At 41.7% G+C, this 27,663-nt stretch overlaps 1 protein-coding gene and 1 pseudogene across 2 annotated transcripts; one reads left to right on the top strand and one right to left on the bottom strand.

The window, feature by feature from the left end:
* Positions 1-13: 13 nt before the first annotated feature.
* On the top strand, positions 14-27,420 carry CHEK2 (checkpoint kinase 2). 2 transcript variants are annotated; one of them, XM_090291437.1, is made up of 16 exons: positions 14-95; positions 487-658; positions 1,613-1,943; positions 2,829-2,953; positions 3,072-3,219; positions 6,042-6,132; positions 10,887-10,995; positions 12,860-12,913; positions 16,656-16,717; positions 18,230-18,329; positions 19,791-19,877; positions 20,624-20,787; positions 21,021-21,136; positions 22,344-22,429; positions 26,315-26,395; positions 27,211-27,420. In XM_090291437.1, exons 3-16 carry the CDS (start codon positions 1,619-1,621, stop codon positions 27,298-27,300), a joined length of 1,638 nt encoding a protein of 545 aa, XP_090147563.1. In that variant the 5' UTR covers positions 14-95; positions 487-658; positions 1,613-1,618; the 3' UTR covers positions 27,301-27,420. The 2 variants fall into 2 exon arrangements, with proteins under 2 accessions (XP_090147563.1, XP_090147562.1); XM_090291436.1 differs by having other exon boundaries at positions 26,315-26,404.
* Positions 10,714-10,786, bottom strand: LOC149996980 (U6 spliceosomal RNA; annotated as a pseudogene).
* Positions 27,421-27,663: the final 243 nt, after the last annotated feature.

Here is a 27,663-nt window from a genome sequence, read left to right as displayed (position 1 = left end):
TCGAAAATATCGAGAATCCACTCTTAGCTGCTACGCATCGCAGAAACTGGAAACACGCTGACCTGCGTAGGAGGATTCCCTGCAAGTGTCCATAAGTAAGTGTGTGGAATTGGGTGGGGAGAACAGGGTAGGAAAGCACCAGTCCTCCTTGGTTTATTTGAAAAAAAAAAAAAAATTGTGTTGCACTTGTAAGGTGCTGTTGGATTCTTTGGGGCTGGAATTCTGTTCTCCCAATTATCAAGTATCGCTGGGGGAGGAGCTTCCATTTAACCTTCAATATCTACTTTTATCAGATGAGGTTCCAGGAAGTTGTGATCTACCTAAAGGCCATGCAAAGATCTGACTCAGGCATCTGACTCCAGACCTCTTTGCCTCTAACCACTCCACTGTACTTTCTCATGACTGAGGCCAGTGTGGTCCCCACCTGGTTGACCTTATTTATCATAAGCAATGATAACTATCTCTTGACACACTGTCTTTTTCCAGTTTTCAGGGTGGAGAAGTCTTCCTCAAAAAACTAAAGAAGAACACAGCCTGGCTGAGGTAGTATTAATGCAGCCAGAGTGGCAGACTCAGTTCTGGCATCACCTTCCTGGTGTGCTTTAAGGAAAACTCATCAGGACCTTTGTATCTGGAAAGCTGTGTAAATGCAGTCAATGTGAGTAATGCTTACTGTTTTCCTCGAGGAGTAGTCTGAGTGTGGGAATCTAGAGAGAAAGTACCTTTAAAAAAAGAGATTAGGGATTTAAAGTTAGGGGGTTGAAAGTTACTTTGACTTTAGGTTGTCAGAGTTTAGTTGTCCATCAAGATTCTAAAGCAAGTGTGGGAACCTCTGTTAGGGTCTTCTGTGGCTCAAAGAATGGTTCCTGCAAGATTCTCAAGGGGTGGCAGGCCTTTTAGGATGCTGAAGAGATGAGCCCATAGTTACTTAGCATCACAAAAGACTAGATGGAGTTGTTTATAGCAGTCTTCTTTGTGTTCTCTCTGCCTCATTAAGTGGCCCAGCACTTAAGTCATGGGAATCTTTAATCAACCAACAGAACTTGGTCCTTACCTTCCGGAGCTGATTTGGGGGAGGAGGGTCACCAGTGATCTTTTACATAAACAACTCCCCCACCCTCGCCAAGTGGTGCAACAAATAACTGAGGTTTCTCTTTGCCTATCTTCTACCCCAAAGTCCCCAGACTCTTCCTCTTCTTTCTCTTTCCAAACATATGTGACATTTAAGTATAGTGTTGATTGTATTAATGAATACATTTTAGGTTTTCTAATTTTTTAAATTGGATGAACGTAAACTGTTATAAGTCTTTTCCTCATTTTCCTCAACTCTGTTTCATTGCTTTTATTTATTTATAGCCTTTGAATGATTTTTTTTTGTTGTTGTTCCTTTCCCCTTTGATCTGTGGCTATCAGACAAAAAAACTGATCTAGAGAAAGTGATCTGATGAAACTATAGGTCTAGACTGTTAGAATTTTAATTTTTGCAGAGCATGTTTGCCCTGGATTTCTTCTTTTTTTTTTTTTTGGCCATGTAATATGCTCATCCTTTACTCTTGAACTTTGAGTCTTGTTCCATGAAGCTCACCTTATTGTTGGACACTTATTTTTTGAGGTCGTGATGTCTCAGGAGCCGGATGTGGAGTGTCAGCAGTCCCATGGCAGCAGCGCCTGCTCACAGTCACAGGGTGGCTTCTTGCAGTCCCAGGGCCCCTCCTCACAGACACAAGGCTCCTCCTCACAGTCTCAGGGCACATCCAGCTCCTCCACCAGCACAGTGCCAACGTCCAGCCAATCTTCGCACTCCAGCTCGGGGACACTGAGCTCCTTAGAGACAGTGTCCACTCAGGAACTGTATTCTATTCCTGAGGACCAAGAACCCGAGGAGTCTGTCCCTGCCCCTTGGGCCCGATTATGGGCCCTTCAGGATGGATTCTCCAATCTTGGTAAGACCCTTTGTTATGGTGTAATATTAATATGGTGTTCAGAAAAACAACTATAGATATTTGTTGCAGCAGAAAACTCAAGACACTGCCAGTTGTAGGGCCTGTACAAGTTGACCCAGGACTACAAGCACCTGTGCTAAGGCTTGAACCTGCAAGGACCTGTCATCCTCACTGTGCTAAGAGAGCTTCTACTCAAGGCTGCCCTCCTGATGTTATGTTCTAACGGGAATGGCGGGAGACAATATACCAATAATCAAGATAATTTCCAGTTATGGTCTGTACTTACAGGGAAGGGAAACAGGCCATCATTACAATACTAGATATGTGGTGGGGTGGGAGCCTGCTTTTGCAGAAGGCCGAGTGGGAGAAGATAATTTGAGTTCAGACACAAAGGTGAAATGGCTGTTCAAATCCCTGAGAACAAAGTATGCCACTGCAGGGCACATTGGGCCTGGTATATGCGGCTGTAAAAGAAGGCCAGTGGGGCTGACTGGAATGAGCCAAGGGGAGGGGCACAAGGTAAGGCTGGAAGGGGACAGATCCTGAGCATCTAGCCTGCCATGAGAAGGAGTGCAGAACTACTGAGTTAGATAGGAAGCCTCAGGAGGGTAATGAGTAGAAAATTATTGTAAGTATTTTCCAGATGATTAAAAATTGAGGACTTCTAATGACTGCTTGTTATTTTGTGGTTATGTATAAACCGTAATTTATTTAACTCATTGTTGGAAAATTTTTGTTTCTTTTTTAATCTTATAACATCGTGATAAATCTGTAATTTTGATTGCCTTCTTAGGCTATTTTCCTACTAGTAGATTTTATGAGCTGTTTTTAAAGGTGTTTGATGCATGAAATTCAACAGCTCTCTGGTGTATGCTTTGGTTACAGAGTGTGTTAATGACAGCTACTGGTTTGGGAGGGATAGAAGCTGTGAGTACTGCTTTGATGAGCCACTGCTGAAAAAAACGGATAAGTACCGGACTTACAGCAAGAAGCACTTCCGGATTTTCAGGGTAGGTGACAAATAACCATGTATTTGGGAGAGCTGGTAATCTAGTAGTCACTCTTAGATATCTTCCTATGATAACTCCCCTCTGTTAAAACTTTGAAATAAAATGTTCTCTATTTTAGGAAATGGGTCCTAAAAACTCTTACATTGCGTATATAGAAGACCACAGTGGGAATGGAACCTTTGTAAATAGAGAGCTTGTAGGGAAAGGAAGACGCCTTCCTTTGAATAACAATTCTGAAATTGCACTTTCAGTGTGGAATAATAAAGGTAAGTCATTATTTTATGGTTATTGGATTATTCCCCTCCCATAAAAAAGGAAATTGAGCCCTGACCAGTGTGGCTCAGTTTGTTGGGCATCATACTGTGGAGCTAAGGGTTGCTGGTTCAATTCCCAGTCAGGGCACGTGCCTGGATTGTGGGTTTGGTGGTTCCCAGTGGGGCTGTGGATGAGAGGCAACTGATCATTGTTTCTCATCTCAATGTTTCTCTCCATCTCTTTCCCCTAAAGGCGATAGGGGAAGGGAGGGAGAGAGAGAAGGAGGAAAACATCAATATGCAAGAGATACATCCATTGGTAGCCTTTTACATGCCTCCAACTGGGGACCTGGCCTGCAACCCAGGCATGTGCCCTGACCAGGAATCAAACCAGTGACCCTTTGGTTCGCAGGTTGGTGCTCAATCCCCTCAGCCACACCAGCCAGTGCTAAATACACACTTTTTATAAATTCTGGTTTTTTGGGGGGGTGGGGTCCTCCTTTATGTGGTTTAGATAAATAAGTAGGTTAGTGTTCAAGATTGTACTCAGACCTAGTTGTATTTTTAAATTATGAAAAAGTTCTATCAAGACAGGGTTCCTAAGGTTTAATTGGTTTGATTAATTTTATTTAAAACCATATGCTGTCATCTGAATTAGCATATTGCTGAAGATAGTTCATTGATTGATGCATTTTATGTCACATCATTCTTAGATATCTATGAGTTGTTTTAGGCTATTCATCTCCCTTCCTCTTCTTCCCTTTCTTCATTCCATTCATTTCTACATATATTTATTGAACTTCTATTTTATACCAGACATTAGGCTATGATCTTTTTTTTTTTTTTTGGTAAGAATCTCAATTTAGATCTTCCACCTTCTTAAATACCACTTGGCTATCTCTGAAAGTGATGGTATTTATCATCATCATCAGGTAGCATTTTATAAGTATGTACTCCTAAAACTTCACGAGTATCACATGTCAATGGAACAGAAAGAATAATTGATGAAAACAAGCTACAGAGTTAAATGGAGCTCACAGTGATTTTAAATCTTTGGTATAGTCTTGTTTCTTTAATAATAATAATAACAACAATAATAATAATAATAATAAAAACCCATAGAACTTCCCAAAACTATATGAGAGTTGAATGACTGGAGGGGTATGTGTGTGTGTGGGGGGGTTAAACACCTTGAAAATGTAGATTCCCACAGGCACTCTTCCACATAGTCTGATTCAGTTATTCCAGGGATTTAAAAAATCCTGCCCAGGTGATTCTCATGCAGTCAGTCTTCAGATTGGCATCTGAGAACTATGGCTGTTCTGGGCATCCTGAAATGTATCTTATCATTGACTTAGTTTTTCCTGTTTCTGACTATTTTGTTTACTATCTGATATAGTCAGGGCAGCTGCATAGGGTTTTGCTGTTTGAGAGGGGCAACTGGGCATGGAAATTTGACCTTTCCTCCACTTGACAAACTGTGTGTCACCTTTTTTGCTTGGTCGGTCAATTACCTTTTGTAATTTGAACAAAGGTGTTATATAGGATAAAGGTGGCCCTGATTGAAATAGAGCAAACTGGTACTCTGCAGATGGCTAAACCCTATTGACGTTTTATTAGGCATTTGCTGATATTTATACTTTCAACATGAAATTCTAGATTTTCTTGAAAAGGTGGAATATCTGGCCACACTCAGCCTAATCCTACACTGAGTAGAGGCTGCCTCTTTTAGTGAAATGATGTGTCTTCAGGTTCAAATCCCCACTGCTCCCTGTTATCTTAAATATTCAACCCAGCCTGATCTGTGTGACCTTGCTGGCTTGTGTGGGCAACTGAATTTGCAGCCCCTAAAGCAGACCTGGACATTTGTGAGAAATAATCTCCATAGCCCCTCAAATTCCAAGATCTTCAGGTGCCACTGGGACATTTAGGTTCATAAGCATCCACAAGCCCAGAAGAACAGTTGTATCCTGGGTGGCCAGCAGGTCTCACTCACTAAGCAAGTGTCTGCCTCACATGGACCAGCCTGGAATGAAGCATACCAAGTTGGCTCAGAGCTGTGCCAGAGACAGGGTCTCTAGGGGGCTCCAGGGAGGTCAAAGCCCATCACCCGAAATCTGAGAAATGCAAGGGTCTTAACAAGTTTTACTCTTTCAAGGTAATATAGGTAGTTGCAAATTTATCATCGATGACTCAGTAGAATTGAAATGTTTGTTGACTGATTATAGGATTGGCCCACATGGATAGCTAAATTGTTAAATGAGTGGGGTGGCTTTTTTGTTTTCTTTTTCTGAGATACAGCATGAGCAATGGAGAAGTAAGGGAGAATTTTGGGGAAGTGTTATTTATTTAACTTTACAAGTGCACCATAAAATACCAGATATGTAAAGGTATAAATGGCTAAAAGGAGATAATTCTAGTGTGATAATCTATGGCCTAATTTTTATTGGGATGTTTATTTACTTGCCTAAAACAGTTTTATATAGGCTCAAGCTAATTGCTTTTAGGTTCTGGTCTTCTGTAATCTGCACAGGTATTTTAGATTAGTGCAGTTAATTAATATTCTGAGGTCATGGAATAAGACTAGTATTTATGTATGGATTTTATGCACTATAGTGAGAATGATGCTGTGTATTTCCATTGAAGAATGACTTGTCATCACTTTCTGTGGGCTTTATGATATGTTTTAGCCTAGCTAAATAATTTCTTTAGGGTTAGATATTTAATGTAATTAAAACAATTGTTTTACATTTCATATGTTAACTAAAATTTAGGACCATTCATCTTCTCTTTAATGAGTTAACTAGACCTCTTTCTGCCCTCTTTTTCCTTAGTTTTTGTATTTTTCGATCTGACTGTAGATGACCAATCAGTTTATCCCAAGGAATTAAGAGACAAATACATCATGTCAAAAACTCTTGGAAGGTAAATTATATATTTTTCTTATGGAAATTGTACTTAATATTTTCTAAACGTTTGTCATTGCCTAGTTTTTTGTTCCTGGTTTTATAACATTCATTATCTATTCACAACATAGGCCACTGATTTGTAATAGGTGTGTTATTAATTATTTTAATAGTGATCAGTTGAAAGGGTTTTTCCTTATAAATTTTATCTGTAATAACTTTTTAAAAAGTTTTTTAAAGTATATTTTATTGATTATGCTGTTATAGTTGTCCCGATTTTTCCCGCTTTGCCGTCTTCCACCCAGTACCCCCCTTCCTTCCAGCAATCCTCCCTGCTTAGTTTATGTCCATGGGTCGTGTATGTAAGTTCTTTGGCTTCTCCCTTTGCTATACTATTCTTAACATCCCCCAATTTGTTCCTACCAATTATGCTTCTTGCTCCCTGCACCATTTCCCCCATTCTCCTCCTTCCCCCTCCCAGCTGATAACCCTTCAGATGATCCCCGTACCTATGATTCTGATCCTGTTCTGGTTGTTTGCTTAGTTTGTTTTTGTTTTTTAGATTCAGTTGTTGATAGTTGTGAGTTGGTTATAATTTTAATATTCGTAGTTTTGATCTTCTTCTTTTTCTTAAATAAGTCCCTTTAACTTTTCACGTCCATGGGTGCGCTGGCCCTGGGGTTTGCTGGGTGGTGCAGGCCCAGGTCAGCCCCCACCTGTGTTTTGCCCGAGGCCACCCTGCCTGAGCTCTAAAGTGATCTGAGACGGCTGCTACTTGTGCTGGGCCTGGAGATTCCCAGGCGAAGCCAAGCTGTGAACCTAGGCTGGCTGCTGCTAGTGCTGGGCCTGGAGCTCACTGAGGCCAGCTATTGCTTGTTTGAGAGGATTTTGGAAGTTGTGAAGCAAGAACCAAGACCAGCCATTCATATGGAAAAGCAGCTTGGATGGACCCATAAGTTAGGTGGAGCAAAGTTTCTGGGGATCTCCAACTTGGGTCCAACAGTGTTAGCCACATTGATGAAGTCTCAGATACTGCACCAGCTTGCAGGCTCTGTTGGGGGAGGGTTTAGAAAAGGTATAATGGCCTCTGCTGACCTTGATGCCAGACACTTCAGTTTCTTCCAGTATGCCCCTGGTGCCTTTCAAGCTGCCACCCTGGTCCTGGAGCTCAGAGGGAGTGAGTCCATGTGTGGGTTCTTTAAGAGGAACTGCTTGGGATGCTAGCAGTTTCTTCCACTGACTCAATTCCCACTGGTTTTTGCAGCCAGAAGTTGTGGGAATTTATCTTACTCCTCGCTCCTGAGATATCCTCCCTGAATTTTTATCCACCGCACAGGAGAGAGGGTGAGAGACCAGTCCATTCTGTGTCTGTGCCCCTCCTACCCATCTGGATGGAGGTGGTTTCTCTACTTTCATAGTTGTCAGATTTCCATTCAACTTGGTTTCTGACAGTTCTGAGTGATGGTTGTTCTATATTTCAGTTGTAATTTTGATGTGGCTGTGTGAAGAGGTGAGCCATGTCTACCTACACTGCCATCTTGGTCGAAAGTGATATTTGCTGCTTTATTTGTTCTTTTCTGATATCATATGCCATGTGGCCTCTGGAAAACTGTATACTTAGGAAAGAATGAAAATGAAAAAGGCGAGTAATGTATTATTCTGAAAATAATTTTGACTTTGTGGACAACTAGAAAGGGTCTTGGGGGTCGGTCCTTCAGGGTTTCCAGATCATACTCTGAGAACCACTTTTTTAGGGAAGGTTTCAGGACACCTTCCCCACATTCCACAGTGTATTTAATCCTACCATTCCTTCCCCATCCCCAAAATCCTTTCTAACCTGTTGATATTTTTAGTAACATCAAAATAGAAAATAATAGGAAATAATCATCCATATTGCTGCCACACAGAATCAAGCATAGGTTACTCTTTATGACCATCTATGGGAGATATTTTAATCTATGGACATTAAATTCAGTAACTCACTGTGTTTTCATATTTGCATTGGCTGCTTGGAAGCTCATAGCCAAATGGTGCCTGCCCTTAAGAAATAATATGGGACTCTTATTTTTTTCTAAGGGAGGATTCAATACAAATTCTCTTTACTTGTAGCAGGTTCCTGAAACTTAAATGAATCAATTAAGAAATTTATTGGCTCTTGTAACTGCGTAAAATAGGGGCACAACTGACTTCAGGCATGGCTGGACTAGGAGGCCTTTGAGCTTTATTTCACTCTTGAATTCTGATTATCCATTTGGCTTTGTCTGTGGCTAGATCTGAAGGCTCCCACAGTGTTGCCAGGGCTCTGGCTCCCTCTCTGGATTCAGCTACAATTTGTTGCCCTCATATAGAATTGCTCTCTCTTTGGCTTTCAGGAGTTCAACATTCTTTCTTTCTTTTTTTTTTTTTTTTTTTTTTCTTCTAGAAATCATAGCCAAGAGAATTGTTTCTCTCCCAACATCAGCATTTGATTCCAGGGGAAACCCTGATCAACTCAATTTTACATGTCTACCCCGTGGTTCTATTAGTGAGTGTTGTACTATTACAGACATTCCACTGGACTCAGGGAAGATTTCTCAGCAGATGAGGAATTGGAAAACGTTCTGAGTTTTTAAAATAATACTAATTACATGGACCATTCTCACATAGGGACTACTCTTCAAGACCTTTGATTTAACAGAGGTTACTTAAATGTGGCACCGAAAGCACAGGCAACAACAGAAAAAAAATAGGTAAATTAGACTCCATCAAATTAAAAAACGTTTTGTGCATCAAAAGACATTGTCATGAAAGTGAAACACAACTCAAAGAATGAGAGAAAATATTTGCAAATCATATATCATAAAGATCTTGTATCCAGAATAGAGAACTCTTCTTCAGCTCAACAACAAAAAGATAACCCTATTTAAAAATGGGCAAAGGATTTAAATAGACAGTCCTCCAGAGACGATATACAAATGAGGCTAAACCACATGAGAAGATGTTTAGCATCATTAGTCATTAGGGAAATGCAGACCAAAACCGCAGTGAGATACCACTTCACACCCACTAGGATGGTCATAATAAAGAAACGGAAAATAGTGTTTGTGAGGATATGGTGAAATTGGAGCCCCCCGTACACTGCTGGTGGGAATGTTAAATGGTACAGCCCCTGGGGGAAATAATTTGGTGGTTTCTCAAAATGTTAAACATAGAATTACCATGTGACCCTGCAACTCCCTTTGTAGGTACATCCCCCTTCAATTGAAAACAGGTGTCAAACAAAAACATGTGCATGAATGTTCATTGCAGCTCTCTTCACAATAGCCAAAAGGTGGAAACAACCCAAATGTCCATCAACAATTGAGTGGATAAACAAATGTGATATTCCATACAATGAAATATTATTTAGTTAAAAAAAGGAATGACATACTGATATACATGCTACAGGATGCACGAATCTTGACAACATGCTAGGTGTAAAGTCTGACATCAAAAAGCTACATATTGTATGATCGTATTGTTAATGAGATATTCAAAATAGGCAAATTCATAGACAAAAAGCAGATGAGTGGTTGCCAGGGGCCGAGGGCAGGGGTAGAATGAGAGAGTGAATACTTAGTGTATATAGATTTCCATTTGGGCTGATAAAAATGTTCTGGAACTGGATAGGTGTGGTTGTACAACATTATAAATGTCCTTAATGCCACTGGATTGTCCACTTTAAAATGATTACAGTGGTAGATTTTGTGTTATGTACATTATATATAAAAGACAGTACACAATAAAAATGATGTCTTGGCAAACCCTTCATGGCCACCCCAAAACCCATAATAGTTATAATGGTCTATTTCAAGCAGGTAACGAATGATTGGTATTCAAGTAGGTGTGACCTTGGGCTGATCCAAGGTGCTTTGGAGAACAGCACCTGCATAGGATTAACACATTGCATAGGGGTGGCGAGAATTCTCTTCATTTCTAAAAGGCATTTAAATACCCCAGTACGCGACGTGTTAAGGGTACTGAGTGACATCCTAGGTTTGCATTCCTCTATTATAGTGTCCCAATTAATTGTAAACTTTTGAGAGCTTGCTGCAAACAGGTTAATTGTGTAGAACTTTTGGTTTCTTAGGTATTGTGATTTTATTTGGCAAACGATTCATGGCATCAACTGCTTATGCACTTCCTTTGAAGACAGAAATGTGTCAGTGAGAGTAATTGGCAGAGATTGTTTGCTATAACTTGTTTCGGGGACCCATTTTTGACTAGGACTTTGTTTTGTTTGATGCTTCGCCGATCTCTGGGATAAGTCATTTCTCCTGCTTGTTCTTAGTGTCTTTATGAGAAGTTTACCGTCTGGAGTGACGGCAAGACATGTATGTATCAGTTTGAAAAGTGGAATTTGGAGCTGACCTGGTGGTGGTGGATGGTCCACGTTCACTTATGCCCTTGACATATTATGTTGGTGAGGTTTCACTGTGTTTATAAACAGGAACAATGGAAGGATTGTATATGGACTGCCTTTGTGTGTGTGTGTGAGAAAAAGAGAGAGAGAGAGAGAGAGAGAGAGAGAGAGAGAGAGAGAGAGAGAGAGAGAGAGAGAGAGAGAGAGAGAGAGAGAGAGATCCTTGTGCAGGGGCCGTGCTAATCTCTGTGTCATTTCAATGTTTTAGTATATGTGCTGCTGAAGTGAGCACTGGACCACCTTTACTTGGCAATAGCTGAGGCCAGCTCGGGAGTGGTGAGTCTCCTGATTAAAAACATTCTCACAATCCCTTTCTATGTTTCTCTCTGTAGTGGGGCCTGTGGCGAGGTGAAGCTAGCCTTTGAGAGGAAAACATGTAAGAAGGTAGCCATAAAGATCATCAGCAAAAGGAAGTTTGCTATTGGCTCCGAGAAAGAGGCAGTAAGTACCCGTATTTGGCTGTTCAGCTGTTCTTAACACTTCTTAAATGTCCCAGATTAATGTTGGAGTGGTTGTTTTCAATATCAGGATGAATTTACGGCTCAGATATGTGAATTTGTACCAAGGAACATTGAAAATTTTTGAGTATATTCAAGTAATCTAGACACTTAAAATTAATTTGTTTCCAAAAAAATATTTGGTTGCACTTAATAATGTGCTAGCAGGAAGTTGGGTTTTTTTCACTTCTAAGTTGTCACAAGACTGTTTTTACAATAAATGAAAGGAAATGAGGGGAAAAAAAAAATCCAGCCATATCCCCACCACTGTAACCCCACAGCTGTTTTCAGTTTTCTTTTTCCTTTCTAGTCTTTGTTCATATGAATTTGTGTTTTTAGACGGTTGAAATTACATTGTATATACAATTTTGTATTCTGCTCTCCCATACAAACATCAGCGCATAAACTTTTCCCTAAAATATCCTTTTTGATGGTCAAGTCTCTATTTCATTGACTTTATCATAGTTTATTCAACCATTTCTCTGGTGGATCATTTAGATAATTTTTGATTCTTTGCTCTTCCTGGTAATGTGGCAATGAACATCTTAGTGTTTATAGGTTTTTAAAATCTTAATTAAGTTACTTTAATAGTTTTTTTATATACTAGCCATTCATTTTATTACATTTGGTGTAATGCACTTTTACTGTGTGAGTGAAACGGCCAAGTGTTTCGGTCTTTCAACACATGGCTCAATGAAGTGATGTAAAATGGGACCTGTAATCACGTTTTCCTTTGTGGCCAGCTGTTTCTGGCTATTATGCTTTAACATTCCTTAAAGATGATTTTTTTTCCCCCCTAACACAATGCCATTCTCACATGGCAAGAGGAATTTCCTTTCTGTGTTCACTTTGTTATGGATCTTTTCCCCTGTGATTCTGGATTTGTTTCCCATTTGGGGGAGGAAGAAAATACCTACCAGATTCTTAATGACTTGCAGCAAAATTTTAGTTCTTAATTCCATCTTTCAAATCATTTTGAACTCTTTTAGACCTCTATCATCAGAGCACACCCTGACTTAGTAATGAGTTTAACGGCTTACAGGAAGAGGCAGGGTTTTAAAATTAAACATCTGGGTTTCTTAGCTGAAGTCCATTTTACATAAATATGTAACTCTATATCCTCTGTGCTTGTGGAGGATGTAGCCCATGAGGTTGAGTAAAACTCGCTTCATCCTTTTGGAATTGGAATGGAGAACAACTTCAGGACTCCGAAGCTTCCTCTAGTTAAGAATCTCAATAAATATGTCAGCCTGCAGTTGAAATTGAAACCTGGGTCTGCTCTGTTATTAGATATTTGACTTGACGGTTTCTTAATATAGTTTAATTAAATAACCTTTTTGTCTGTGGTTTTGTTCGTTTTATCATTTTTAAGACTGCAAACAATTCCATAGCTAATGAGACAAGCAGAACTTACCAGGGAAGCAAGAGAACAGTGGAAACACATGTTTCTGGCTATGGCAACTGGAGCAAGTGGCTTCCTTTCTCGGAATCTCAGTTGCTCCATCTGCAAAGTGGGGAGGATTATAGAACCCAATGCACGTGGGGATTGTGAGGCTTATGTAAGATGATGTTTTTAAATAAACAGCTTGCTCATTTATTGAATACTTCCTATTTGCCACACACTTTACACAGTGATTTTAGATGAGTCGTTTAGATCATTATCCTCTAGGCCTTGACTTTTCTGTTATGAGTAGAGCTGGGTTGGGCATTCAGGCAGCTGTTACTCAGCAAAGTTTAACTGTAAATACTGTCTAAATATTGGCTATTGTTATTATTAATAAACTCTAATGTTATTTTATTTATCAAAGGACCCGGCTCTCAATGTTAAAAACGAAATCGAAATTTTGAAAAAATTGAATCATGTAAGTATTGCTGTAAAATATGGCCCTTACTTAAAATCATTTATCTCAAAATATGAGAAGAGTACAAAGCATTTTAATGTAATAAAGCTAGTATTAACCTGGGTTCTGTAATTGTGTGTGTGCATGTGTATAGACATGCATACATGTATTTAGTTGTCATTTTGCTGGAAAGAGCTTTATCCTGAACTTTTTTTTTTTTTTAAGATTTTATTGATTATTATTATTTTTTTTAGAGAGAGGGGAAAGGAGAGAGAAAGAGAGGGTGAGAAATATCAGTGTGAGAGAGAAACATCAATTGGTTGTTTCTTATACTTTCCCTGACTGGGGACTGAACCTGCAACCCAGGCATGTGCCCTCACTGGGAACTGAACCAGTGACCTTTCGCTTTGTGGGACAAGCACAAACAGCTGAGCCACACTGGTTAGGGCTACCCTCAGCTTTTGAAAGGACAAGCTGTGTAAAGATTTCATGATTACGTAATCATATGATATTAACACTGATTTAGTTCTTGAACAGAAGACTTAATGAATCTCCTAAATTTTATATCTTATGGAGACTTATTTAATTATATTTGGAAAGATAATGCTAATTTGGTAAATTTGGTTTGATTATACCTGAAGTTTTTAATACCGCTAAATACCTTTTGATGGTGCTGGTTTCCATTTACCTCAGTGGGAGTCAATGAAGTAAATCCAAGGGTTTCCAATACATATGACACCAGCCTGTCCTTAAGTCTGATTAAGTGGTGTCGGTGTTAATAGTTCCTATCTTTTCTGTGCACTGATGACCTTGTTACAGTGGGAGGTTAAAGATGTGAGAAGAGGAAGTTAGAGGTAGGGGGTTGACTCCGTCTGCCTTTTTATTCTTTCCGTTTACCTTCATTCATTCATGAGCCTCCATGAAGTCATGAGCTAAGTGGGCACTGGGGTTGAACATGAAACGAGACCTCCGGTGTGTCCAGCTAAGCAGGATCTCATTTTGGTTCTTAACCTCCAGACAACAAAAAGATTTCTTCTCTCTTCTCACACCTCCTCAGATCCCTCAAACAAATAGAAACCAAGAACAAAATCACTGCCATCGACACAACAATTCAACTCATGGGTGGATCTGAAAACCCATGAGAATACAGGTGGCCGACCCTCCTGCTTGGCTTTCTTCTAATTCCCGTGCAGCTTCTTTCTCGTCTCTGAACTCCCCTCCTTTTTCTAAGGCATCTGGAATCTCCTGCTAAAGAGAGGAGGCCTCTAATTTTGGGGGGTGGGGTTGCCTCTAACATACCCCTAAGGTAAAAACTTTGAATGCCCAGAGAACTTTCTGTGATATTGGAGGGTCCCCACACATAACATTCATATAAATTCAGTGTCCACTGCTGTCAAGAGAACCCTAAAAAAGGGCGTTGTAGATATTACTTGGTAATATACAAGGGCATGTGGAAGCCCTTGGGAACTAAGTATGGGCTTACGGGTTCATTTTGGTAACACTGGATAGAGCCTGGTAGCCCAGTAGAGCCTGGCCTTTGCAGTCAGACACTGATCCAATCAATTATCAAATATTATGTCAGCCTTTTTTCTGTGGTGAGCACATATGGACTCAGCCATCCTTCCTCTCATGTGGCCTCAGTCTGGTGGAGAGCCAGACCTGGGTTCCCATCCCATCTCTGTCACCTGCTCTGAGAAGGTCATTTCGCTTTTCACAGTCTCTGTTTCCTCCTCTGTACAGTGGATGCAATTAGGATACTTAATCCTGAAGGTCAGTGTGAGAATTAAATGAGATGTGCCCATAGAGCTTTCAGCAGAGCACACACCTGGGGAATGACAGAGATCTGGGATTCCTTACATGTTTCCCTGTGTGGCCTAGGTGGAGGGTCTAAGTTAGTAGCCTCTGGTTCCTGAGATACATTTACAGCTGTGACAGCTCCAGCCAGTGACCCCGGGGACTGCTTTATGCCTTATTAGCTCCCAGCTGCACCCATTCCCAGGTGGGCACCGTCTGTTATGAAGCCAAATGGAACCAAGAAGTTCTCAAGATCTCATTTTTCCTTCTCATTTCTTCCTTTTCCATGAGTCTTCTGCTTCTCTTTTTATTTTATCAAGGTACTGCATGTATATAATCTAAAGAGTGTTAGAAGATTTATTATGCAAACAGGAGCTGCTGATCTCCCTCTCTGCAAACGTTTTTCAACTCCTTTAAAAAAAAAATTGCCTCCATATTTCTACATAATATACATAAACTGCTGCCTCTTGGTTTATTTTAGACAGCTTGTTGCTTTCCTGTCAATATTAGAATTTTAGCTCTCCTTTTGAGTCCTCTTTATAATATGTAAATATAATATTTTAAAAAATCCCATGATAGAGTGAGGCTGCGATAAGTGAACTGCGATATAGAGGGATTACTGTATTATTTTATTATTATTATTAAAAAAATTTTATCTTTATTTTTAGAGAGGGAGAGAAATATCGATGCAGGTTGTCTCTCACACACCTCCAACTGGGGACGTGGCCCCAGGCATGTGTCCTGCCTGGGAATCGAACCGGCAACCTTTCAGTCTGCAGGCTGGCGCTCAATCCACTGAGCCACATCAGCCAGGGCTAAATATTTTTAAAGTCATGTAATATTTGACACGTGTAATGTAATAAATGTAAATTATAAAGCAAACCAGTGAGACGAACACCTTTTAACTCACCATTCAGCTTAAGAATGAAAACTTGACCGTACAATTGGAGCACTTCATACTCTTTAAAGTCTCTCGTGACTTGCCTTTTCCACTTGGTATTCTGTTTCCAAAATCCACAGGGTTGGGAGGGCAGTGGGGCTTCCATTCACTGCTTTATAATAGCTCACCCCGGGAAAGTACCACTGGGGGGTTTTAATCAGAGCAGTGGATGTGGTGAAATTGGGTTTGTGGGAAGATCACTCTGGTGAGTTTTGCTACTCTTCAATCTAAAATCCTCATAGCTTTCTTCTCTTTAATTCTGTTAAAATCACAGTCGTCCTTCTTGCTCGGACGTGGGGGCATATCCCTGATAGATGCCACATCTTTTACTTAACCACTGAGCTCTACTGTCTATCTGTTTTTTCTGTAAAAACAAAAGGTTTGCTTTCTAAGCATGAAATCATACTATTAAATATGCATTTTAAACAGTTCTGTTCTTGAACGTTCTGTGCGTCTACCTTGATCAGAGTCACAAACCAGCAGCCGTCAGTGTGTGTCTCCCTCACCGCACTGGTGTGCTTTTACAGCTCTTATGAAACTGATTCCCTTGAAAAATGGGAGAACTTGTTGTACAGGGTTCCTATTCCACTGTGGTTCTAGTTACGCTGAGCTGAATAACCTGCTGTCCGTCAGCATGGCTGGGCACCCACCTGGCCTGCTTTCCATTTATGCTGCTTGTCAGGCTCCTCCAGGTCCCGAGATGTCCTTGAGCAGCTGTGTTCTGGGGCAGTGAGGAGGAGTGCCTGGTAGGAACCTGGCCTTCTCTCCTTGGTGCCATCCTTACGTGTGAAACATGAAGCAGTTCCTCGCCAGCTTGGTGGAGTGACAAGTTTCCTGTACATTCTCACTGAGGAGCCACATTAATTCTGTTCTGCCTTTTCCCCTGCATGATCTTGGCAGTGTCCCAAGATGGGGCCAAATGCCTGGTCTTGGCCTCCCTGACCCCCTGGGCAAATGCTGTGAGTGCTGCTTCTGTGGTTTTCCTCTTGGGAGCTTCTCACTACTTTTTTTCTCTCCTCCCTCTTTTAGCCTTGTATCATCAAGATTAAAGACTTCTTTGATGCCGAAGATTTTTATATCGTTTTGGAATTGTAAGTAGTAAGTCCCCCCCCCCCCCCCCATTAAAATGTTTATTTAAGGACTAAGGCTGGCTTGCTTTTTTCATCCTGGGGACCCTCAGCCCTCGGTTGAGGGTGTGTGTGTGAGAGGCCCACAAAGTGCGTGAGGGGCTTAATATTATATCTGAAACCCCTCCAATGTTTTCAAAGGCAGGTGGCTTAGAGGTTCCAGGTCCTGGATCTGAGGCCTGGGTTTTAATCTCACTCTGCAGGTGACTAGCTGACTGCCCACGGTTAGTTGACTTCACCTCTCTGTCTAAATTTCCTGGTGTTAAATGGGGTAATAGTGATACCCCATTCACAGAGTCGGAAGGATGAAATGCTGTGACGTCTCCAGCAGAGCACCTGGCACACACAGGGGCTCAATCACAGTGGGGTATTATTACTCTCAAATACCTGGCTTGGTGGACTTATCTGTTTGGAATCCCAGTACTACCAGGTTGCATGGTGACACTTGAGTATCTTCAAGGTGCTGATTTATATCAGTGGTTATAGAGTCCTGTTTTATTTGGTGTGACCAAAGTAATTTTCTGTCTCATTCCTGGAAGAGGCCTATCTGATGTCCCTTTCTGGCAGCAGCTGCTGTGGCAGGGCGAGGCTTTGCTCCTGGGTGGCTATGCAGAATGTCTATTAAGATTACACAGTAAAGAACAGTCCTGATCAAAGCATTAGGAGAGACTGGACAGCCATTGTGGTGCTTGACAGAATAGCTGTTGCTCTTAAATAGAATGTTACCTGGCTGGGCCTAGTTAAACCAGTTTAATAATAGTAATGATAATACAATAACAGTAACTGACAGTAAGTAAGCACTTAATATGAGCCAAGTATTGCTCTAAGCACCTTACATGGGTTGAGTCATTTAACCTTCATAACGGTCATCCAGGTTACTTACAAGTTACTGGTGGGTTCCTGCTTTTAGTCCCACTTTACAGCAAAGGAAACTGAGGGATTCAATAACCTTGCCAGGCATCTAGACTGTGCCCTCTACATCATTATCTCTTAATTTTTACAACCGCCTTCAAGGAGGTGGGATCATTCTTATGTGTTTAAGAGGCAGAAACAAGATCAGAGAGGTCACATAACTTGTCCAAAGTTCCCCAGCTGGGAAGCTGTGGAGTTGGGGTTTAGACCCCTACTTGCCTGATTGTGTATACTGCTGTTTGCTGTTCTAGACCAGTCTCCGAAGCCCCTGGCATGTGTGATTAAAATACAGACTCCTGGGCCCTGCCTCCGATCCACTGAATCAGATTTTTAATAGCTCACCCAGTGTCTACAATGCCCACTGCACCCTCTTTCCATTTTTCCTTGTTTCTTAGTTTCCATTGGGGGCATCTTTGTGGATGAAGCTTAGAACTGCATTGCTTTTACAGTGGAAGTCAAGGGTGAATAAAAATGGCAACTCCTTGCTTGTCGTAATGAGTTTGTTTTGTTTGTATTATTATCGTTCACCCAAGTGAGTTTCCCTGCTCTGCCTGTGTGTTTCAGGATGGAAGGAGGTGAGCTGTTTGACAGGGTGGTGGGGAACAGACGCCTGAAAGAAGCTACGTGCAAACTTTATTTTTACCAGATGCTCCTGGCTGTACAGGTAAGAAGCCCACAGTGCTTATGACATCCTGCTTTCTTGTAGGTGAATTACCTTCTGACTTAGTAAGAAGTGAGGGACCATGGATGAGAACATAGAGAACAGGGTCTGTGTGTGTATAATGTGTGTGTGTGTGTGTGTGTGTGTGTGTGTGGTTCTGTTCTTAGCAAATCCCTCCTCCCTCTTTGACTCAGATGAAAATGCTCTGGCTGTGAAGTTTAAGACAGAGTTAAAGAAATAAACACACAGTCCCACATCTCTACTTCTGTCTCATCCTTTTCGTATCCTTCTTACTTCTCAGTGGGAGCAGAGCAGGTGTAAGGATAAGCCTGGCAAGTTAGGGTTATTGTGATAGTCATATTGCTCCCCTGTGGCCTGGTCCGAGGGGTCCTCTTCATGTGCAGCATCCCGTTAACTGCGGCAGGCAGGCAGGCCTGTACACTGCCTTCTTTTTATTCCATGGAAGTGCTGAGTGAAGGAACCACTGGTGGCATGCTGCCTGCTTCGAAGAACATCAGCCTCTCTCAGAGCAGATTTGGTTGTGGCAATTCTCAGCCAAGGTTTCTTCCCTTGAAGACATGAAATGTGATTGGGACCAGCTCTCGTATTGAGTGAGGATTAAGTGAGATTTTCCTGGGGCTGGTGCACTTGGGCTTACCCTCCCTGGGGGTTCTACCAGGTCCCATTCCCAAGGCAAGTGTTTCAGAAAATTTTTTATTCTAGGACAAAGGGATAGCCAGAGAAATTGAAGCCCGTAAACACCTAACCAGTTCTTTACTTTCTTTGTGATTTATTTACTTCTTTATAGTATACCAAGGATATTAAGATGAAATGAGTGCAGATCAGTGCATGTGGGACATTTTTTTCTGAGTGAAATATGACTTACTGTAAAAAAAGGAACACACAGAGAAACACCAGCATACTACAGAAGGTCCCCGACTTATGATGATTTGACTTATGACGAATTTGTTAACTCTGGGCATTTAAACATAATTTACAATATGTACTTTACAGATTCTCTTTAAAATATTATTCTCAGGGTTGGAATAACCAAATGTATTTTTTTGGTGGAATTTTTATGGTTTAGTTTATAATGTCTTCGAAATATTTTATATCACCTATTTATATTTTTATTATTGATATTGACACCTTATGTTTCTGCCAATCTGAAGGGGTATTTGTTTTCTTGAAAAGTGAAATAAAACCTGTACTTACTGTCTATCATAAGCTATCTTTTTCATTTTTGTACTTTTTAAAGATTTTCTTGAAAACAGATTTGTAAACTGTAATCCTTTTACCCAGTAGTTTTTTATGATTTGGGGGAATATATTAATACTTATAAGTAACATGGCTTACAATTTTGCCCAGATGTAAGGTGTGAGCACGCGCGCACGTGTGTGTGTATTGTCTCTACGCGCACGTGTACTCCATAAATCTGAGGGTCATGCCTCCTTTTCTGTGTAGTATCTTCATGAAAATGGTATTATACATCGGGATTTAAAGCCAGAGAATGTTCTACTCTCATCTCAAAAAGAGGATTGTCTTATAAAGGTAAGACATTTATGTTTTGTACGTGGCTATTTCAGTATATTTCTGTTCAGAAACTTTTTAAATTCATTGGGTAAAAAGTAGAAGCATAAAAAGGTTGAGAATTTCATCCTTCCATTTTCAGCAATTGTTTCTACAGGTCAGGTGGTATTGCTTCAATCCCGATTATAAAGGGCGTTTGTTGAGCTCCACTGTGTACAAGCCCCTTTTATGTTCGGAGGGAGGGAGGGGTGTCTAAATCGATGAGTGAATTACATCCCATCTTCTTCCCTCTGTCTGAGGCGGTGCTTCCCAAACTGGGCTTCACTTGAGAATCTCCTATTGGTTTAAAAATAATAATAAATAAATAAAATCATGACATCCAGGCTGCTCCTCAGATATTCCAGTGTGCAACCAAGGTTGAGAAGCTGGGGTCTAACAAGAACCATGCATAACTGTTGAGAATCCTGGACGGTCTGTGATAAGGATTGTAAACCTTTTATAAGGTTGCAGAGAATACAGATAAGTTGGGGAAAAGCATGGGCCTTGAGGTTTCCCAGCTCAGGAATTTTTAAGCAAAATTAAACAATTTGCAAAACTCAGAATTGCCTTAAATTAGACATAAATTTGTAGATTACAGATTAACAGCAGACATGAACTGTAGGATAGAAACTGATCTAACCTACATGTCTTTTGGGACTGGCAGACTCTATTAATATTTTTATTTTATGCTATCATTAAAAATAATTCCTTTTTGTCCTTAATTTTAGATTACTGATTTTGGGCAATCCAAGATTTTGGGGGAGACCTCTCTCATGAAAACCTTATGTGGTACCCCTACTTACTTGGCTCCTGAGGTTCTTAACTCATTTGGGACTGCCGGATATAATCGTGCTGTGGACTGCTGGAGTTTAGGAGTTATTCTTTTTATTTGGTAAGAAAAGTTTTCATTGCTTCAGAATTTGGTTGGAGTTCATTAGGTGAAATCAAAAACATGTCCAGGTGGAGGGCTTTTGTTTAATTTAGGTCACTTTTTTTGACCATTGATTTATAGAAAAATCTTAATTTTGAATTACGCTGAAAAAATAAAAAAAGAAATCTGTATATCTGAATGCCACTGAGAATGCCACTTGATTTCTTTTCCTTTCTCTCTCTACCAATATTAAGCCTTAGTGGGTATCCACCTTTCTCTGAGCATAAGACTCAAGTGTCACTGAAGGATCAGATCACCAGTGGAAAATACAACTTCATTCCCGAAGTCTGGGCTGTGGTCTCAGAGAAGGGTATGGATACGAAAGGGTTAAAGAATTTATGGTTTGCTGAAATGTGTGTGTGCTGTGGTGGGAGAGGGTTTTACTGTTTTTGTTTTTGTTTTTTTCAAATTCCATGATATTTTTCTCCTGTCCTGTTCTTATTTCCTGTTTTGCACCGTTTGAGGGGCAAAAGAAGGTATCCTGAGCATGGCTCGGGAGCCAGGCAGATCTAGACTCAAGTCCTAGGTCTGCTACTCCTAGCTATGCGACCTTAGGCAAGTTGCTTAAACTCTGAGTCTCCATTTTCTTTATCTGTAAAGGGGACCACAATAAAGTCCTACTTTAAAGGGTTTTTGTAAGGGTTAAGTAACATACACAAGTGCCTGGTACCTATTTAAATGTGCAAAATAATAAGTAACTTTTTTATTTTTTAATTATATTTTATTATGCTTTTACAGTTGTCCTGATTTTTCCCCCTTTGCCCCCCTCCACTCCCTCCACAATCCCTCACCATTGTTCATGTCCATGTGTCATGTGTATAAGTTCTTTGGCTACTCCATGTCCTTTATGGTACTTTACATCCCCACAATAAGTAACTTTTTAGTTACAAAGTTCCTTTTCAGTAAGTAAGCATGTAAGAGCTAAATGTAATTAGTTACTTTGTGTTAAATGTATAACATTGTAATTCTCAGAAGAAAAAAGGTAGAAAACTAAAACCGAATGACTGAATAATGTAACATAGAGGATTGTATTACATATTGGTATCTAAGGAGTAATATTGTTGCAATATACAAGCCAGCCTCCACTTGGTGCTGGCCACCAAGTTTTCTATCTGCCAAGCCTGCAGTTCCAGGAGCCTCTCCTGCCTGAGGAGCTCTCACGACATCAATTCGTGGGTCTTAGGGAGAGTTGGCTCTGCATCCTGAGTGTCTTAGAACTGGGTGCAAGTTCATCTTTTAATTAGTTTGAACTTGGATCCAGCAATGAGAAAAGGCACAGCCAGCTAAGAGGTTGTGATGTCTGAGCAGGGAGAGGCCGTATTCTCAGACCACTCTGGTGAATACAGAGAGTGAGGGGGAGTAGGAGGCCCTGCCCACCATACCTGCCGACTCCTCTATGACCTCAGCCCCTCTCCCTTCTTTCTGGATGTTGGCCTGTGATTCTGGCGTACTTTAGTTTTGTTGATTGAATGCATTTACCCTTCTCACTGTGATTTACCAAATTCTTATTGCTTTAGCTCTGGACCTCGTCAAGAAGTTGTTGATAGTGGATCCAAAGACACGTTTCACGACAGAAGAAGCTTTAAAACACCCGTGGCTTCAGGTGGGTATGGGGCGATGCCTCGTAGCATAAAATAATATGGGCAGCCCTGAACTGTGTCTGAGAGATGAGGAAGAGGATGGAAACACAACATTTGGCCTTTTGGGTCTGTTTAGTGCGGCTGTTTTAGGTGAAGCTTTAGGCGTGTGGAGGGTGGGGTAGGGGGAGGTTTTTGTGTGGTGTTGGGGTGCGACCTTTTTTAACTTGATTCGTGTCTCTTGGATGGACAAGCTCTCTTTGTGCCCTGTCTTGGTTCCACTTGGCTTCCCTGGGTCTGCAGCTTGGCTGTATTCCTTCTTGAGGTTGCTCTAACTCTGACTCTCCACGCCCAGCTGTGTTCCCCTCTTCCCTCACACCCTCTACCCCAAACAGGTGGGATGGGCTGCATTCCAGCCATCTGCAACTTTAAGTCAAGAAAGCAGGGGTTGGTTGGACAGTCAGGGCAGCCTCCCTGGGGAAGAGTCTAACTATTTCTTAGGCCCAGATGATATAAAGAGTCCCGCTTGTTGGTGGAGAGGAAGCATGCCATTAGTGCAGGCTGTCACCTGTGCCTTTCAAGTGTGCACTGCATCTGTGTCTCTGTGTCTCTGCTGGGAGTTGTGGCTGCCATTAGATTATGCGCTGACCTCATTCCAGCTGCCAGAGTTGGAAATCCTTTGTGGCTTTGTTGGGGTAATCATTCGTTTAGGAATTAGCTACAGCATCGGGCAGGTTTTCTGACGGATGTCAGGTCTCCTGTTAAGTGCAGTTCCATTTAGCACAGTTGTACTCCTTTCTATGAACTTTCATTTGGTCTCTCTGTTTCCTGTGGGAGTGGGGAACTTGACCAGGTAGTTTGAGTTAGAGGCTCGAGTGCTCTGGGGATTGTTGGGCCCGGAACTCCTTGAATCATCCAGTCTCAGCACTGTGCTTCTGGGATTCTGGGAAGAGTCTCCATTCTTTTTCCCCTTCAGCCCTTCACATGTAACGGTTTGGCTCAGGTCAGCTCAGGTGGAGAATAACAAATCCTGAAAAGAAATGTTTAGAAAGTAGATATATGTGTTTGGGATGTTGCCCTGGAAACAGCAGTCTACCCCAGAAGAAATCTGTCAGATGATTTAGTACTTAATAGACCACACAGATTTGGAACAGCAGGGCCCTGGAGACAAGGAATCTGGAAACAAAGGGTACCCTTGCATGCGGGGATTTAATTTTGATGAAAAAGAAAAACATGCCTCATGGGCCCTTTTCCTGTGCCCTAATAGGGAAACTCTTAGGGGCCAGATGTGGAAGTAAAGGAGCTATGTTAGTCCTTGGGAAAAAAAAAAACCATGGAGCTGCCTAGTTAGGCCTCAGAACAGGGTTTGCTTCTGCCCCAAATTTATGAACAAGCATAACCTATTTTTCTTGTACTTTCTGTTTCAAAAGAAAACTGGCATTAACAGCCAAGGGAAAGGTGAAGTTAAACCCAGCCACAGGGGTTGACTCATTTGAATATTCTTCTGTCTACATTGTTTTTGTAGCAAAAGGTGGAGTGAACATTAAGTGAGTGATAGCTTAATTTTCATTTTGGGAAAATTCATTGTTCTTGAAGAAATCAGATTGTCCTGTGGGTCTGGCACTGGACTGAGCAATGGGACTGTGAATTCTGGTCTGGTGTGTCATTAGCAGGGTATCCAGTTTGGGGAGCATACGTTTCATCCACTTTTTGCCTCATGTCCACTTCCTGAAATAGAGGATTTCTTCCTGCTTGCCTTTGAGGCACATGAACAGTTTGGTGTTTTTGGATACATTGTAGACAATTCAAAGAAAGGTTGTTTATAGATACACATCCTTAACCGTAGGACGTTAAGGTAGAGTCCTTTTTTCGTATTATTGCTAATTGATAACTTGTTTTATATTATATAGGCCTAAATAGGCTCGTGGTCAGCTCTATTCGGCCGCACCGAAGAGCTGCCACGTGAGGTGTGCTCCAGTGGTTTCATTTCTTCATGCGTCTGTTCTTTCAGAGGACAGTTAATGGGCTTGTGCCTCAGCGAATGTTAGGGCACCGCGATGCAAAGAGGAATAAGATACATTGTTGCCTTGGGGAGCTGACAGTCTGGGTGGGGCCAGCCCTGACCACAGTCACTACAGAGCAGTGTGATGCCTGTGGTAGTAGTAGGAGGTGCAGAGTAGTGGGGATCCTTAGAATGAAAAGGGGCTGTTGCTCTTGGGGTTTAGGTACCCACAGGTTAACTTGGTGTAAAGGGTATCTAAAAAGTGAGTCACCCGGGGATGATATTGGTATATTAGTTTGTTAGACCTGCAATAACAAAATACCGCAAACTGGGTGGCTTAGACAACAAAAATTTATTTTCTCACAGTTCTAGAGGCTAGAAGTCCAATTTTAGGGTCTCAGCAGATTTGATTTCTCCTGGGGCTTCTTTCCTTGCCCTGCAGATGGCTGCCTTCTCTCTGTCCTCATATGGTCTGTTCTCTGTGCGTTCACATCTTTGGTGTCTTTTTCTGTTCTTACGAGTATACCAGTCATATTGGATTAGGGCTTCAGCCTAACAACCTCATTTTCACTTGTAATTACCTCTTTAAAGGCCCTGTCTCCAATTTCAGTCCATAACAGAGGGGGACAGCATTTTTAACACAGATCGAGTCCCTCCGATATGGAGGCTACTGTGTCTCTTACATTGCTTGGCATCTAAGGCAAATGTTTGTTCACTGAGTGAATAAGGAAGGTGGGGAAAGTAGATGGGCAGGAGGGCAAGAAGGGCATTCCCGATGGAGGCTGTGAGTGGGGACAGGAGGAAATAAGGGATGGGCCTTTGAGAGTGGCACTGCATGAGAAGTGGGGTCCTAAGACTTGGCAGTCTTCCAGTGTGGGTAATGGGGAGCCACATTGAATGGTGCAGCAAACAGTGATGGAAGCAGGTGAGTCTAGCCACTAGACATAGAACAGGTGAGTGAATCGCTGAGCACTCTCATTTTTCCATAGCTATCAAGTTGCCGAGTGTTGGTGGCCTTCGCTCCCATGTCCTCGCCCCCAACCAGCACGGGTCCACTTGGCTTAGGGGGAGGAATGGAAGAGGGGGAAGTACGCAGGGCTTTGGAATCGGGCAGCTCTAGGTCTGTGTTCTGCACACGCTCCTTACATTGGCTGAGCTGGGCTTCCAGCTGGCCCCAAAGCCTGCGTCCTTAGTCATGGTTGTTTCACCTTTCTGAAGGCGAAGAGAGCTGCACCATTGAGTCTCATGGTTGCCAGATGCAAATCCTTGAACCCTGCAGAAGTGAGCATCCAGGGAGGTGAGGGGAGAGTTCTCTGTGCACACTCCCTACCCCCACCCCAAACCTCTCCTCCAGTAGCAAGAAACACCTGTAATGTTATGACCTGTTCACTTGTCTTCCTTTCTCAGTAGATGCAAGCTCTGGCTTTTGCGGGTTTGAAGTCTTTCTGGTCACTTGTATTGCACTTGCTGGGTTGGTTTGTTAGGACGGCTTCGTTGTTGGCAGCGGGAGGGCCAACATTTCTTCCTTTTTCCCTTTTTCCTGGAAAGACTCAGGAGCTGCATGGAGTCAGCCCCAGCCTGTGGCTTCCTGATTGCCATCTGTGCCGGGATCGGGGATGCTGGTTCTGCAAGTCTCTCGGCTGCTTAGATCTGTGGTTCCCTCTGACCCACCAAGACCTCTTAAGCATGTGGTTTTGATTCAGCCAGTGTTGATTGAGCACTGACTGCTGATTAGGCTACCCTGGGAAAGCAGGTGGTCCATTCCCTCCCAGAGCTTCAACAAAGGCATGCTACTCAGTTGACAGACCAGACGTCTGCCCTCTTCTCTGTTGCCAGGGGCTTCCTAGCTATGTCTTTCCAGGAGCGTTCTCTCAAACACAGTCTACTTATGTTTTTCATTTCTTTATAGGATGAGGACATGAAGAGAAAATTTCAAAATTTGCTTTTTGAAGAAAATAAGTCAACGGCTTTACCCCAGGTCCCAGCCCAGGTATTCCAGGTGGTGGTCATTAACTGTAGGCTAAGTTTAAAGAGCCAGTGAGCAAGGGTGATGAGTTTGAATAGCCTCTTCAATAGCAATTACTTAACATTGTTTTATAGTGATTAGTAGATATTTTGTTTCAGCTTGATCTGCTCTAGTACCCTTAGAAGATTTAATAATGAAAGTATGCTTCATACATTAGGGAAGCAGAGCTAGGGATTGTCATTCAAGAAGTCTCCTGCAAGGCAAGATTAAAAGACTGTATTAGAGGCTCAATTTTAAATGTATTAAACAATTTAAAATTGGGTGAGTGGTTGATGATTTAGTGATTATAATTTTACTCCTCCAAAGTTCTTTATAAGTATAAGTTAACATCTATCTTTCTCTTCTTGCTTTCTTTTGGTGAATGATAACACTCCTTTTCCCACATTCCCCGTGCAATTTTATAAATGGGATAAAACAGACACAGAAAAGTCTGTCTTCCCAGAAGAGCAAGACTTTGGGCTCCCAGTGAAAGGCATTGTCATCTCTTTAAACTTCATAATTTGGGAGGTGACCAAGAGGAGGCTGCTTACGCTGCTTACTGTAAATATCCATCCTTGAGTGATGGGAAGCCACAGGGAGAGAAATGGCAGTTTGATGAATGTGTCTGAGTCCCGGGAGCATGGCGGGGATTCCGAAGTCAGTGAGGACCACCAGTCATTCTTGGTACAAGAAGTTTCACATGAAGTGCTCTAGGTTTACTAGGAGCATATTGGGAAACTGATCATCTCAAAGAAGCCAGTGGTTTTCTTTGACCATTTCTTCCTTTTTTTCTCTTCCAGCCTTCTACAAGTCGAAAACGGCTCCTGGAAGGGGAACCGGAGGATGCCGGCACCACAAAACGCTTGGCTGTGTGTGCTGCTGTGTCGTGAACACTGGTTGCACCTGAAAGAAACATATCTTCTTGAACTCTGCTGCCATTTTCTTTATCTTTGTTTTTTTAGAGTTTTCATTTTAATTACGGGAGGAGTTGCTTTTCCTTAGTCATCAGCACACAAAAACCGCATGGAACCTGGGCTTTGTGCTTTAGCGTGATGATCAGCCCTCTAGTTGGCACGCCTTTTTGTGTGTGTATTTGAAATCACATGCCTTTTGTCTGGCACTGCACCTTGGCTGTCACCAGTAAGATTTCTCAGGATACATCGCTGATCTCAGCCTGTGCAAGAGGCATACAAATTCTAAAGGCTCCCTAGAAAGTTGCAGGGAAAGGGGCACGGGAAGTTGGGTGGGGTTTG

Source organism: Furipterus horrens, unplaced genomic scaffold (assembly GCF_987537825.1).
Source record: "Furipterus horrens unplaced genomic scaffold, mFurHor1.1.pri manual_scaffold_11, whole genome shotgun sequence".
Lineage (NCBI taxonomy): Eukaryota > Metazoa > Chordata > Mammalia > Chiroptera > Furipteridae > Furipterus > Furipterus horrens.
Note: the sequence above shows the minus strand (reverse complement) of the source record. Positions and strands in the feature narration are given on the sequence as shown.